Source organism: Callospermophilus lateralis, chromosome 14, assembly GCF_048772815.1.
Source record: "Callospermophilus lateralis isolate mCalLat2 chromosome 14, mCalLat2.hap1, whole genome shotgun sequence".
Taxonomy (NCBI): domain Eukaryota; kingdom Metazoa; phylum Chordata; class Mammalia; order Rodentia; family Sciuridae; genus Callospermophilus; species Callospermophilus lateralis.
This window is the reverse complement of record NC_135318.1, coordinates 37,564,321-37,578,745: the sequence shown is the minus strand read 5'-3', so window position 1 is coordinate 37,578,745 and position 14,425 is coordinate 37,564,321. Positions and strand designations below refer to the sequence as shown.

At 49.0% G+C, this 14,425-nt stretch overlaps 1 protein-coding gene across 1 annotated transcript in view; it reads left to right on the top strand.

Annotated features, from left to right (window-relative positions):
* Positions 1-14,056, top strand: part of Kcnk12 (potassium two pore domain channel subfamily K member 12) — a 39,230-nt gene extending 25,174 nt beyond the window's left edge. Inside the window, exon 2 of the mRNA XM_076832949.2 lies at positions 13,155-14,056. Coding sequence (XP_076689064.1) covers positions 13,155-14,056 — 902 coding nt within the window. The remainder of the gene's footprint in view (positions 1-13,154) is intronic.
* Positions 14,057-14,425: the final 369 nt, after the last annotated feature.

The window sequence follows — 14,425 nt, the reverse complement described above, 5'->3', positions numbered from 1 at the left end:
AACACAAACTGTTGTTTCTTAAACAGCTGTCTTGTTGTCATTGAAAGATTTTAGGCTGGAGAGATGGAGTTGAGAAGGGAGAGACAAATGCCGGCTCAGATCCAAGGAAGTTACATGTCCTGTAAGCTACATTATTTCTTATGGATTCAATTTCCTCATCTCCCAAATGGGGACAATGATGACATTGTCTTTACCGGGTTATAGTGATGACTAAATTAGATAAGACATAGAAATTTACTCCACACTGTCCAGAGCTATTAAAAATGTTGATGGTTGTTCTTATAATCTAATTTCCTTTGAGAATCACATGAGAGTCTTCTGTCAGAGGGAAAAAAAAAGACAGTTATCAAATATATTCAGCATCTCCATTGTTGCTTGAAATTTTCTTGGATATTTATTATATTTCTTTCTTTTTATATATGAAACCATTGGTTTATCTCTTTATCCTTCATGCTGAAATCAGTAAGAGTGACAGGTTTCTCCCTGGGGCTTCTGTATCACCAGAGACAGTGTGTGCAGAGGGGGGACAATTCCTGACTCTTCTTTTGTGCAGTATTTTCTTTCTTTTTCCCCTTTTCTGTGTCTCCGACCCTTCTGCTTCAGGGCCTTTGCTCTGGCATTGAGTGGGACTCTCTTATCCAAAATGTCACCTGCTTCCAGTCCTTCATCAAATTGTCACTTCTAGGGCTGGGATTGTGGCTCAGCGGTAGAGTGCTCCCCTAGCAAGGGCGGGACCTGGGTTCAATCCTCAGCACCACCTAAAAAGAAAAAAAAAAAAAAAAAAAAAAAAGGCATTGTGTTGTGTCCATCTTCACCTAAAAAATAAGTATTAAAAAAAAGTCACTTCCATAATATGACCTGCCCTGATCCACCCCACAAAATGACCACAACCTACCCCCCCCACACACCCTCAGCACTCCCACCCCCATGCCTGCTCTGGTTTTGTTGTTTTGTTTTGCAGGGGATAGGAAGGGGTTCTATTTTCTGTAACATTTTCTATCACGCCACAATATGTACTTATATATTATTCATAGTTTTGTGCCCATCTTCAGTGCTGCAAGGTAAGCTTCATGAGGGCAGGGAACTTTGTATCACTGAGGAATCCCAAAGGCCTAGCACAATGCCTGGCCACAGAAGGCCCTGGATAAACATTGCCAAATGAATGGCACCTTCTCCTTAGACTGTAACTCTTTAAGTGCTGGGATTCCCCAGGGTCTCTTCTCATACCAGACATGCTCCCTGGAATTCTTGTCCACATGACCCCATCACTGTCCTGACACAGACCCTGTCCCCCAACACCTCCACCTGCTTGGCTAAGGTGTCTTCACTATCCCACTCTAGCAGTACCTCCTCTGGGAAGCCCTTCTGGCCTGTTTTCTTGCTCCCAGGCATCCCCTGCCATCTCTCTTCTTACCATTTTCATAGAGTGTTATGGTCATTGTCTTCAGAACAGGAACCTTAGTCATTTTTACTCATAAACTTGAAAAAAAAAAGAATAACAGTGCTTGTTGGGTGAAGTTATGGTTTCAAAAATAGGAACTACCCCATTTGTACCGCGGAAAATGTGAAATATTTATAAAAGAAGAAACAAAATAAAAACCTATATTTCCACAACCTAGAGGCATGTTCCACATATGGAATCAAATACATCCAGGCCCACACACATGTACATCCATCACCCAATAAATAGGAAGACTGGGAAAGAATCCTTCACTAAAAATAAAGAATGGCATCCACTAAGATGCTGTGACGGAGGCCGAGGGCAGAGTCATTTGGAGAAAGGTGAAGGCAGCTCCTAAGAACCAGAAGCTGGACTGACACACCACAGCTGGACTGTGCCCACACAGGACATAAGGGATTCCACAGAACACCTGCATTAGACAAGGTTCCGCCATGAGGGAGTAAGCTGAAAACAAGACCTTCGCCCATATTTAATTCCAAACACTGGTCAAAAAAACATCATCACCCAAGCCACAAAAATGACTGAACATTTTCCTATGTGTCTAATATAAATGACTAACTATGCTCTGTTGTTCCCACCCTCTAGCCAAGAATTATTAAGGTATCCAATCAGAGAATCACCTTGGTCCCTGGCAGCATCCAGGGCAAAGCCTGCTTCCATGAGCCCTCCCCTAACTCACTTAACTCAAACCCAAATCTCAGAATTAGTCCTTTCTGATGCCCCCCCAGATCCCCATGGTGGATAATGAGCTCTTGTCACCATGAGCCCATAAATCCAATATTGTTCAACCACAAGTGTGTTCCTAGCGGTGTCTGGCTGTGGAGCATGGGCAGTATTACTCATCACGGTATTCCTTCCTTGCCCTCATGTCATAGAAACATATTGAAAGGATGACACTCAAACCAAGATGGAAGCCACCATCCTGGTAGCATCTGTGGGTGGTCACTAGACATGGAGCCAGTCTGTCAGGAATGTGGCTGCTGTCCCCCACATTCCTGTGGTGTAGAAGGTGGGAGAACATCTAAGACATGGGCACGTCCACGTGGCAAAGCAACAGAGTAAAATGCAAAGGGCTAAATAGTACTCTGGGACAAGAGGCAACAGGACAGGAGCAGAAGGCTGCGCCTAACCAAGTGCCTGATGACCTGAAAGTGCTTCCAGATGAGGAAAAGGATTTAGACAGCTGAAGGGGAAAGGAAGTCAGTCACTCCTGCCTTGGGAAGGTGAGTGGCAGGAGCTCAGGGAGGCTTGAGCAGGAGTCACCAGCAGGGCTGTGCTTCAGTGACACCGCTGTGCAGCTGTGTACAGACTGAGGCACAGTGCTCCCAGCCATCAGGGCTCTCTGTGCACATGCAGAGGGCAAAAGGCAAAGCAACACAGGGAAAGAATGTGGGTCTGGAGCTGAGCGGTCCTGAGTGGCAATTCTGGTGGTGCCATTTTCTGTGACCTTGGACAAGGTCATTGAGTCTTTGAACTTTCAGCTTCCATGGCCTTTTATCACATGGGAGGTGGTACCAACTCAGACTCAGGGCAGGCATTTGACCACACCAAGCCTCCCCCACAGCTCGCCCCCATGGGGGCATGTTTCAGAGCAAAATCCCAGCTGCAGCCTCTGAACCTAAGGCTGAGTGGGACTTCAAAAGGTGCCACGGAGGGAGCTGTAGCTGTGGGGCCTAGACCTGCACTCTGGCTCTTTCACTCCTATCGCCTGACTTCCACGAGTTCTGGTTCCTGGCCTGTATAATGATGACACCTCCTCTGCAAGTCCTCCTGGAGACTGCGCCTTTAAGAACACCAGCAGAGTGCCTGGGATAGGAGCCCCAAGGATCCCGTTCCCTCCACCTCACCTCCTGTGCACCAGGCATCAACCTTCCCCCCTGTGGCAGCTGAGAGCTGTGCAGTCAGCACCCGCCCAGCCTGCTGGGAGGAAGGTCACAGTTCAGCCCCAGCCCAGAGGCTAAGTCCTCACCCTGCTAATCCCTGCCAGGCCCAACAGAGACCCTGGCATTGAGGTGCTGGGAGTGCGCCCCCCCCCCCCAGGCATGTCAGCGGGTTAGCAGGGCAAACACCAGGCTCTCTATGGACCCTCCAGGGTTCTTCCCTAGCTACAGCTTTAAATTACAGGTTTGTTTTCATCGTAACTTCTTGTCCTTATTACTCCTCCAAAACTCCACTGTCTGTGGGAAGAGGCTGGGGGAGAAGGCCAAGTTCCAGGACACCTCAGTCAGATGGAGCCAGACCCCAGAGGACTGGTCTCTGTGTATTAGCAGGCTGTCCCCAGGGCCCCTCCACACTGAGCCTCTCAGGGGCTCTGCCTTCCCAATGTGCCCCTTCAGCCTGAGCATAGAGACCCTCAAATGGGGCTCCTGGCTGCATGGTGGCGATGAGGGTGTGCTCTGCAGGGATATAAACCCTGAACTGATTGAGAAGAGTTGAACTCCCACTGAGAGCAGCTTCCTCGCTTTCCAGAACCACCATCAGCTTCCTTTAAAAAACTGCTCCTCTAGGACGGCACTGGAGGGACGCGATTGCCTTGGCATTCTACTGACACTCCCGTCGGGGGATGATGAGCCTGCCTTCTCACCAAAGCCCAGTTCACCTCCTTCGGAGGGGTGACCCCATCTCAGGCCTTTTCCCAGAGCTGCCCCACTACAGCCCTGAGGTGGGACGAATGAGGAGAGAGCCAGGTAGGCCCGAGCTTCTGCATCTCGGGCCCCTAACTCAGGGCTCCTGTTGCCAGGTCTTGTCCCATCAAAGACCTTCTCTGGTCTTGGATGTGGTCTTCCCCCCAGGTCCTGGGCTGAGGTAGAGGGCTCTGCTCTTTTTGTGAGGGGACAGAAGGGGTGTGATCTCATCCCCTGAAGAGAATTAGTCATCGGAGAAGCAGAGACAGATCTGGGGGGCAGGATGGAGCCCAGCTCTATGTAAATGAGTCATCTTCCCGCCAGCTCCACGGGGCCTGCTCTTGACAGCTGCTCCCCAGGAGAGGTTGTTAAGCAGGAGCTACCCCGAGGCAGGAGTAGTTAACCGGCTTTTAATAACTCATTTTGCTGAATGATTTCTGGTGAGGAGAGAAGAGCTTAATCCCAGAGATGAAGCACAGAGAGGGGGGTCGGAGGCAGCCCGCTGGCAGCCAGGCTGTGCCAACGCAGAGCCTCCCAGAGCCCACTCCAGGGAGACACTTGCCTTTGTTCACCGTTTATCAAGACCTTTCGCACGTTAAAAAATCAGTGGCCAGTGTGTGTGCGAGGGTGGCCAGTGGTAGAGCTCTGAGCATGTCCCAGGCCCTGGACAAGAACCCCAACACCAAGGAAGAAAAAGAAAATTACTGGCCAGCACCTGCTGGGTTCAGTCCTCTGTATCTAGCTCCCAGCCCCCTCAGCCATCCCCGCCTCCCCTCCTGCTGTCATTAAACAAAGAAAATCATCCCCAAGACCTCAAAGAACAAGCCAAATGTGTGCAAAACAGGGGAAGGGGCACTTTCTCCACACGTCTTGCTGACTGGTGCCTCTTTATACTAAGCATCCAGGGTGAGATCGGGGCCAGTCCCACCCCCACAGTGGAGGGAAGGTAACCTCGGGCTTCTGCCCTCAGGGAGCAAGCCAGCTAGTTCTGCAAATTAGACAAATCCATAAATGCCAACAAATAGAGCAGCCTACAGTTGCAGCTTTTCCACCAACAGCCCCATTTTTAACCACCCCCCTTCTACACACACACACACACACACACACACACACACACTGGATTTGATGCTTACCTCTAGTTAGGCCTCCTACCCGGCACCAGGGCCAAAGATAGAAGGAAACCCAGAGGTGGAGAAACAGGCACAGAGGTGGAGAAACAGTAGCTGTGAGAAGACAGCAAGTCAACGGTCGAGCCGGGTTTAAGCTCATGCATGGGGCTTTTCCTTACACCCAGATTCCTCCATGATGTCATGATGGGCCCGTTCCTTGCAAAGCTTCAACTGGGACAATTTGGCTGTGATGTGTCATGCTTTGTCAATTCACCCTGGTGCCTTGGGGACACTTCCCACATGCTAGGCACTGTGGGAAGCGTGTCCTCAATCCTCATAACATCCAGAGATGAGCAAGCACTGGACCATCTTAGAGGGAGAAGGCGAGGGTTAGAGAAGAATGTGCCATGTGGCCCCATGGACATGTGGCCCCACAGACAGGTGGCCCCATGAACAGGTGGGATGCCAGAGCCTGCTGCCACAGCTCCTGCTCCCAACTCTGCCCTCTGAGAAAGATGGTGTTGGCCCTTTCAGAATCTGGGGAATGAAAACTGCCTGGGCTCCTCCTCTGAGCCTGAGTTCCCAGGGCTTCCTACTTTCTCCAGAGCAGGGCAGATTGCTGGAGAGGCTCCTAGAGGTGCCGGGCAGCGCTCACTCCCACAAAGCTCCTGCAGGTTCAGGCTGTTTGCAAGGCTGATGGAAGCTTCCCCCAGTGTTTTCCTCTTCCACAGGTTCACTCTCTCCATCAGCCAGAATTACTGAACGCTGAGCCACATGTGGGTACTGGCAGGCTAAACCCACACTCACCCCAGACCCTGTGCACAGCCCTTCCGGCAAGAATGTCTTTCTCAAGTCTGTTTCTCTGCTCCTTTGCTCTTGAAATCCCACCCCATCTTCTCAATCACTGCTCCACCAGGAGGAACTCAGCTTTGTTCTCGTCTAAACTGGTCTCTCTGCACTGAGAACTGTTTTAAATTCTCCAGGTGATTCTGTTGTGCAGCCAGAGTTGAGAACTGTCAAACTTGCGTATCTGCCTCTTTCCCTTATCACATCACAAGCTCCTTCCTCTTTTTGCAGATGTGCTCTCTGCCGGTTGCTCAGCCATCTTGGGCAAGTTACTTGATCTCGATGTTTATCTATTCCATAGACTCAATTTACAAATCTCAAAAAAGGGGATGATAACAACACTCATTGTCATTCATCAAATCTAAGACACCATCCATTATAAATGCAGCAGCATTGTATGTATCATGAAGAATTTTAAATGCTGCTAAATATATCACGTCAGTCCATTGATTGTAACTTACATTGTGATTTCAGAGATGTTGAAACGTGAGAAAAAAGCTGGGATTTAGATTCAATGAAACACGATCATGTGGTCAGTGCCTCCAAGAATTGTGGGCATTAAATGAATTGCTATGCGTGAAGCACTTGGCACAGTGGCAGGAAGTGATGAGGGCTCCGTCCATGTCAGCTCTCATCCCTCCACATTTCCACCCCTTCATGACTTTTCCTAGCTATCCTTTTAGCACTTGCTCTCCCAAATGGTCTGGGATTATCCAGACTGGTCAGCTGAGATTCCCAGGGGGTACTTAGGCATGATGGTTTAAGAATCCTTGCTCCAAACAAGTATAGTAAGATGTCTATTTATTCACTCAACAATTCTCCATACCGGGCACCATTCCAAGCATTGCAGGGTCACAGTGATTTCTTTAAAATATGAGAAATCCTCTTGTGTTTTAAAATGTCTCATCCTTACTTCTTCATGAGGGTGAAGTGCAACATTTCCCAAAGATTGAAATGATCAAATACACTCTGTGGTCAAAATGGTTTAGGGACCCCAGGTAGTGTTAGGATACACACATTACATGGGGCACATCACCACAGTAAGCACTCTGAAAAGTCCCCAAGCAAATAAATTTGTCTCACTTTAAGTCATCTTTCTTTAATCGGGGGATTTCTCTCCACCTCCCACCCCCATTCCATCTTTTTCTCATCCTAAGAACATATTTTGGAATAATGTATTGCAGTTTACAAACGGGGCACACAGGGTGGTTTACATTTTACAGAAAAAGAAATCGAGGCTCAGAGAAGTTAGCTGTAGTGATCTGCTTCAATCACTTAGCTGACGGAGGCCACAACAGAATTCAAACTTTTGAATTTAAATCTGGGACTTTTCCGGGACACTGAACTGTTTAGCCAAGTCCCCAAACCATCGCTACCCCCCAAAATGTGTCTAGGTTTGTGCCACAAAAAGCTGAAGCAGGAAAGGGACTTATATAATCATGAAATGGAATTCCAGAGGTAAAACGAGCAACATAGCACCCTGTTTAACTAGATACCAGGACCACCAGATCTCCTGTCTCCCAAATGGCTTTCTATAGTGTGAGCTTCACACTAAAGCTGGTTCTCCTCCTGGTTCCTGAAGACTGCCAGCCACTGCTGGGACCACCTCCTGCTCCCTGGGTCCAGGACAGCTCTGGTAACAGGGAGAAACTTTTAATAGAAAACACCCAGAAAAATTCTCTTCTCTTTGGCCTGAAGGAGGTCACATGCCAATTCCTAAGCCATCTCTGTAGCCATGAAAATGCCCTGCATTGATTGGCTTAGGCTTCCCCATCCTTGAGCCAGTCATGGTAAGAGACCAGATTATCCTGATTGACCTGGACTAACAGTGCTCATTTCTGGAGGTGGGTGAGTTCTGAAAGTAGCCTGGCTTGCAGCTCAGTAAAGTGTTGGGGAATGATTGTTAAGGAGATGATACAATGTCTGCCACTAGGGTATTGGGTCAATGGAAATTCAGGTCACATAGTGACAGTTGGACATATCCCAACCAGGAGGGTTATCGGAGATTAACATTGTATTTTAAAGTAATTTATTTACATCAGGTTTGTGGGGAAATTAGATAGAATCCTGGGTCCCTAAATTAACCCACTATAGACCCTCTGGAAGGGGACCAACTTTAGAATTTGCATTTTAACCACACAGCTTCATTGCTCGGAACAATGGTTCACACATGCGTCCTGAGTAGTGCCAATTTTACTTTCAAAAATACTTCAGACTATAAATTATATTCCCCCCTTGGAGTTGACAGTGCAGGGCCCAGCAGGAAAAGGACCCAGAGGGTAATGAGCCAAGACTTCCCATCTGTCTGGCCCAGCCGAAAGGACACCGGCTGCTCAGCCCTTGCAAGCTAACCTGGTGACAACCTTCGCCTCTCTGGCCCACTTGCTTGCTAAGTGGCTGATGTGACAGTGCCTTCTTTGTAGGAGGTTGGGGAACTGAACAGGAGCATGGTGAGTGTCCAACAGAGGCTGCCACCCAGGGGTGCACAATGCATCCCATCTCACTCCCAGGCTCCTTGAGCTGAACTCCGAAGGCCCTGTCACCAGGGCCTATTTGCGAAGGCGGCACCAGACAGGCTGTGGGAACAACTTCACAGCTTTTGTTAAAGTGGCATAATAAAGCCCCCAAGTGTCTGCTCTTTGCAGACTGGAATGGCAGATCAATTGTGACATAAACAAAACCACAGGCATGCTGTGAACCCAGGGACTGATTACACCTCTGCAGGGTGTGACTGGGAGGAGGAGATTCTCAGGGAGGCAGGGTTTACCTTTTCTCTGGCTGAAGCTTCAAGGCCTCTCTCTAGATCCCAAGCTCTGAGAACTTGTGGGAATCCAGATGGGATCTAGAGAGAGACTTCCTGAGGTCAGTGCCGATTGATATGGATGGGGAAAGAGAATGGACTGTCCATTCCCTGCCTGTCTCCTGAGCTGGACTGACTCTATATAGGAAAGGCACAGGAGCCAGACCTCAGGAATCAGGCAGTAAGAAGGACACTTTCACTGGATGCTTTCTGCTCTGTCCGAGAAACTCCAGACCTGTCTATCCCCTTCGTTCTAGAAAGAGAATACCACACATCTGATCACACATTTGGCTTCTTGTGAGGTCTGCAATCACCACTTGCCTAAGGGGTGTGCAGAATGCAAGCTGAGCCAGAGCCACAAGACCCCAGGATAAATTCTAGCCAAGACTATGTGGGACAGCAGGGAAGAGCTGTGCTCTGCCTCAGGGATGAGCCTGCTGGTAGTATAGATGGGGTTTCTGTACAAAACCCTAAGAAATGTTGCAAGGGACCTCCAAGCAGGCAGCCCAGATTGTCTGTGAGGACAAGAGCAGCATCTGTCTGGCTTCCCACCATCTCCCTGAGCCGCTGCCAATCTTGGTTCTTAATAAATGTTCACTAAAGGAACGATGGGTGGAGACTGGGGTAAACAGCTGCATATCTGGCATTGTCATCTTGCTCAGGTACTGATAAGGCCACCCTATGTGGCAGGGAGTTGGGTAGAATGGTGGATGGAGAGGTAGATCTCCTGGGTTCAGTCATCCAGGCAAAAGGCAAATCTTCAACCAGAAAACTAAACTCCAAAGGAGGCCTTAGGCAGAAGATAGGAGTTGAGAGGCATGGAGGATTCTGGAGTCTGAGAATGCCCCTGGTGGTAGAAGAAACGGCCTTGGCTATGTGGAAGTAGGTCAGGCAGGGCATAACTGTGGGGACCCCAAGGGTCAGATAAGTACCCCACCTGTGGTCAATCAGGCTGTTACCAGGAGCTGCAGTCCCCTCTGCATCTTCTCCCATGTGCTATCCCTAGGCCCTGGGTCAGGCTCATCTAAATGGTCAGATTCTCTCAGTCAATGAACCCAAATTGGCAGGAGCATTAAGGGAAAAACAGGGTCCTGATCCTGGCCAACGAGGCAGCAGTGATCAGTACAAAGAGCCATAACAGAGGACTTGGGAACAGCCACTCCCCCATGAAAATACTCTCCTGGCAGCAGCCCTGGAGGACTGCGATTTGGTTCCCTAAGATAGTAGAGCTGTCTTAGGACAGCTCCGAGGGACAGTCTTATGTGGTGGGCAGCATGGACTACATATGTCAGTAGACGTGGGCTTCAGTCTCAGTTCCATTTCCAGCAGCAGTTTCCTTGTCTGTTGAGTGGAGCCTGTGTGTACCATCTTTTTTGTTTTTTTCTTATAAGTCACAGGGCACAAGGCACACACCTGCAATCTCACCATGAGAGGCTGAGGCAGGATTGCAAGTTCAAGCTCAGTCTTGGCAGCTTAGTGAGGCCCTATCTCAAAATAAAAAGGGTTACAAATGTGCCTCAGTGGTAGAGTGCTCCTGAATTCAATCCCCAGTACCACAAACAATAATAATAATTTGACCAATGAAGTATATTTCCCTAAAAAAATCTGAGATTTTAGTGTGTTTTCACCTGGTCTTAGATTTTATATTAGTGGAAAAATGCAGAATGTATTCTTTTTTGGGGTTTTTGTGTTTGTTTTTAATATTTTTAGTTGTAGATGGACAGAGTACCTTTATTTTGTTTATTTAGTTTTATATGGCTGGAGATCAAACCCAGGACCTCATACATGCTAGGCAAGTGCTCTACCACTGAGCTACAATCCCAGCCTGCAGAATGTATTCTTAAGTGTCCAGCTTCTTTTGTTCAACATTCTTTTTTTTTTTTTTTGAAACTCATCCATGTTGCTGTAAGTAGCTGTGGTTTGTATTTTTATGGCTGTATAGTATTCTCTTCTGTTGCTGGTCACTTTGGCTATAAAGCTAGAACTTTTTAAAAATACAAACACATACTCCCACTCCACATAAAGCCAAATAGATTTAGAGATGTTTTCTTTCTTTTTTGGTGGTTGCTAGGGATTGAATCCAGGGGTGCTTTATCTCTGGCCTACATGCTAATCCCTAGTCCTTTTTTATTTGTTTTTGGGAGAGGGTCTTGTTAAGTTGCTCACTAAGTCGCTGAGAATGGCCTCAAACTTTTGACTCTCTTAACTCAACCTCCTGATTGGCTGGGACTATAGGCGTGCACCATCCTGCCCAGCCCAGAGGTGATTTCTTAATGAATCAAGGACTTGAGTTTGGCTTTTCAATATAACAATCCTTCTCTCAAGTTCCTGGGTAAACTGCTAGCTTGGGGTTGGTTTTCATTGTTGTTTTTGTTTGTTTGTTTTGTTTTTCACTCTTCTGTGGACAAAGTGTGCATATAAGAACATAACCCTTCTTCTTTAACATGGGTAATAGCATAAGATTTCCCCCAAACTTGGGTCATTAAACATAAATGAACACCATAGTCAGGCATTTAGGCATTTCCTCAGGGAATCTAGAGAATGATTAGAATATAGGTTTAAGAAATGTACTATGAAAAATTACAAGAGATGTTTTCTCTGTCTGTTTAGGAAAAATAGCCAAATGGGACCAAATTCTTCTCTGCCCCTTTCCCAGGGTTGTCCTACTCCATGGGCAGCTTGGCCTCCTGTGACTGGGCATGAATTGGACAGAAATGCCCCTGAAATTTTGCTGCCAGAGCTACCGAAATGCACCATGGTGCTTCTTAGACAGGGGGTCCATTTTCAGCTCAGGCTCCAAACAACTAGTGATTCTTCCTGTCAAGAGATTAAATCCCCTCCTCTTGGGTCTCACAGAGAGACCACAGCTAGCACAGACAGAGCTCAGGTTGCAGGGGGAGATTCGCCTCTCTGTACTGCCCTGGATGTCTGGGGTGAGTGCACAGATGGGCAGCCAGGCCTTCTGTAGAAATCAATTGATAAAGACTCCTTTAAAGCCTGTGATTTGAACAAATGGGTAACTTAATAGTTATATAAGATTTTAAAGCAACAAGCAGCTGCCCAGGTACAAGTCAGACCTCCCAGGACCAAGCCCAGACACACAATCAGCGGCTGGGCCCAAATCTTCACCCTTGGCCACAGGGTGTGTTTTAGTCAGCTTTTTCACTGCCATGACCAAAGGATCTGATCAGAACGATTTTAGAGGAGGAAAAATTTATTTGGGGGCTCACGGTTTCAGAGGTCTTAGTCCTTAGACGACCTGTTCTATTCCTTGGGGCTTGAGGTGAAGCTGAACATCATGGTGGAAGAGTATGGCTGAGGGAAGCAGCTCACATGAGATCAGGAAGCAGAGAGAAACTCCACTTACCAGATACAAATGTATACCCCAAAGCCATGCCCCAACACCTCCTCCAGCCATACCCTACTACTTCAGTTACCATTCAGTTAATCCCTATCAGGGGATTAAATCACTGATCTGTTAAGGCTCTCACAACCCAATCATTGCTTATCTGAACCTTCTTGCAATGTCACACACTTGAGCTTTTGGGAGACACAACTAAACCATAACAGTGCACAAGGGTGACTGATAATGATCCTTGTAAGGATAGAAGCTGACCCCCCATGGCAGAGTCATGCTGGCACTCTGAAGGCTGTGGGTGGACTCACTTTCCCATGATCCTTTTGTCTGCTTCATAAATCCCTGTTTCAGAGACCATAAACTGTAGTACTGTACCTGAGTACAGTCTGCCTTGTTCCAGAGTGAGCAATCCCAATGACAGTGAAGGTTGCATGGAATTCTAACAAGGCTGTCTACTCAGGTATGCTACAGTTTCATTTAAAAAAATCAGTTTTGAGGGGCTGGGGTTGTGACTCAGTAGTAGAGTGTTCACCTAGCACTTGTGAAGCACTGGATTCAATCCTCAGCACCACATAAAAATGAAATAAAGATATTGTGTCCATCTACAACTAAAAAATAAATATATATTTTTAAATCAGTTTGGAGGGTGGGAAAACAGGTGTCACTTGTTGGGTTTTGGGCATGTCAGTGATTTGAATCTGAGCAGTGGTTTCTGGTTTGTGTGTCCTGAGGACCGGGTCCTTCCTAATGATCCTGCTCCACCATGTTCATTTATAGTTTGGGGGTTGCCAACATGAGGAACCCGATCTAGTATCAATCTCCAAGGGAGACAAAAGTACACACCTAAGAGGAACCACTCAGAATAGCTGCCCATTCAGCACCTGCATTCACCTGCCACACACCCACACCTGGTAGGGTCCACCTGCACTTGCTGACCCTCGCTGTGTCTCCACAGGTTTCGGCATGACCACCCCTGCCACAGTGGGTGGGAAGGCCTTCCTCATCGCCTATGGGCTGTTTGGCTGCGCAGGGACCATCCTTTTCTTCAACCTCTTTCTGGAACGCATCATCTCGCTGCTGGCCTTCATCATGCGCACGTGCCGGGAGCGCCAGCTGCGCCGCAGCGGCCTGCTGCCCGCCACCTTCCGCCGCGGCTCTGCGCTCTCGGAGGCCGACAGCCTGGCGGGCTGGAAGCCCTCGGTGTACCACGTGCTGCTCATCCTGGGCCTGTTCGCCGTGCTGCTGTCGTGCTGCGCCTCGGCCATGTACACCAGCGTGGAGGGATGGGACTACGTGGACTCGCTCTACTTCTGCTTCGTCACCTTCAGCACCATCGGCTTCGGGGACCTGGTGAGCAGCCAGCACGCCGCCTACCGGAACCAGGGGCTCTACCGCCTGGGCAACTTCCTCTTCATTCTCCTCGGCGTGTGCTGCATCTACTCCCTCTTCAACGTCATCTCCATCCTCATCAAGCAGGTGCTCAACTGGATGCTGCGCAAGCTGAGCTGCCGCTGCTGCGCGCACTGCTGCCCCGCGCCCGGCGCGCCCCTGGCCCGGCGCAACGCCATCACACCCGGCTCGCGGCTGCGTCGCCGCCTGGCCGCGCTCGGCGCAGACCCCGCGGCCCGCGACAGCGACACCGAGGGCCGCCGCCTGTCGGGGGAGCTCATCTCCATGCGCGACCTCACGGCCTCCAACAAAGTGTCGCTGGCGCTGCTGCAGAAGCAGCTGTCGGAGACGGCCAACGGCTACCCGCGCAGCGTGTGCGTCAACACGCGCCAGAACGGCTTCTCGGGCGGCGTGGGCGCGCTGGGCATCATGAACAACCGGCTGGCGGAGACCAGCGCCTCCAGGTAGACCGCCCGCCCGCCTGCCAGCGCCGTGGACCCTCCCCAGGCTGCGGGCCGCCGGGTGTGATTGGCTTCACTTCTCTCAGAGCTGGCGCTTTCTTAATCTTTATCCAATAAAATGAAACCAAAAAAAAAAAATTTATTTTTTAAAAAAGAAATACTATTTGGCCAGGCCTGATGTTATCAAGGGCAGGTTTTGGAGGAGCCTGTGTCCCTTGTGAGTCCCCTCTTGGAGAACCGTGGCCCCCAGCAGATTTTTCTCCAGGGAGAGAAAACAGTGACACCCCAGACCCCCATTCAGTGCACACTGCAGCAAGGAGAATGCCATTCTCGGGGTCTGCTGACTGGCACTAAACCCTTCCCCATGCACATAAGC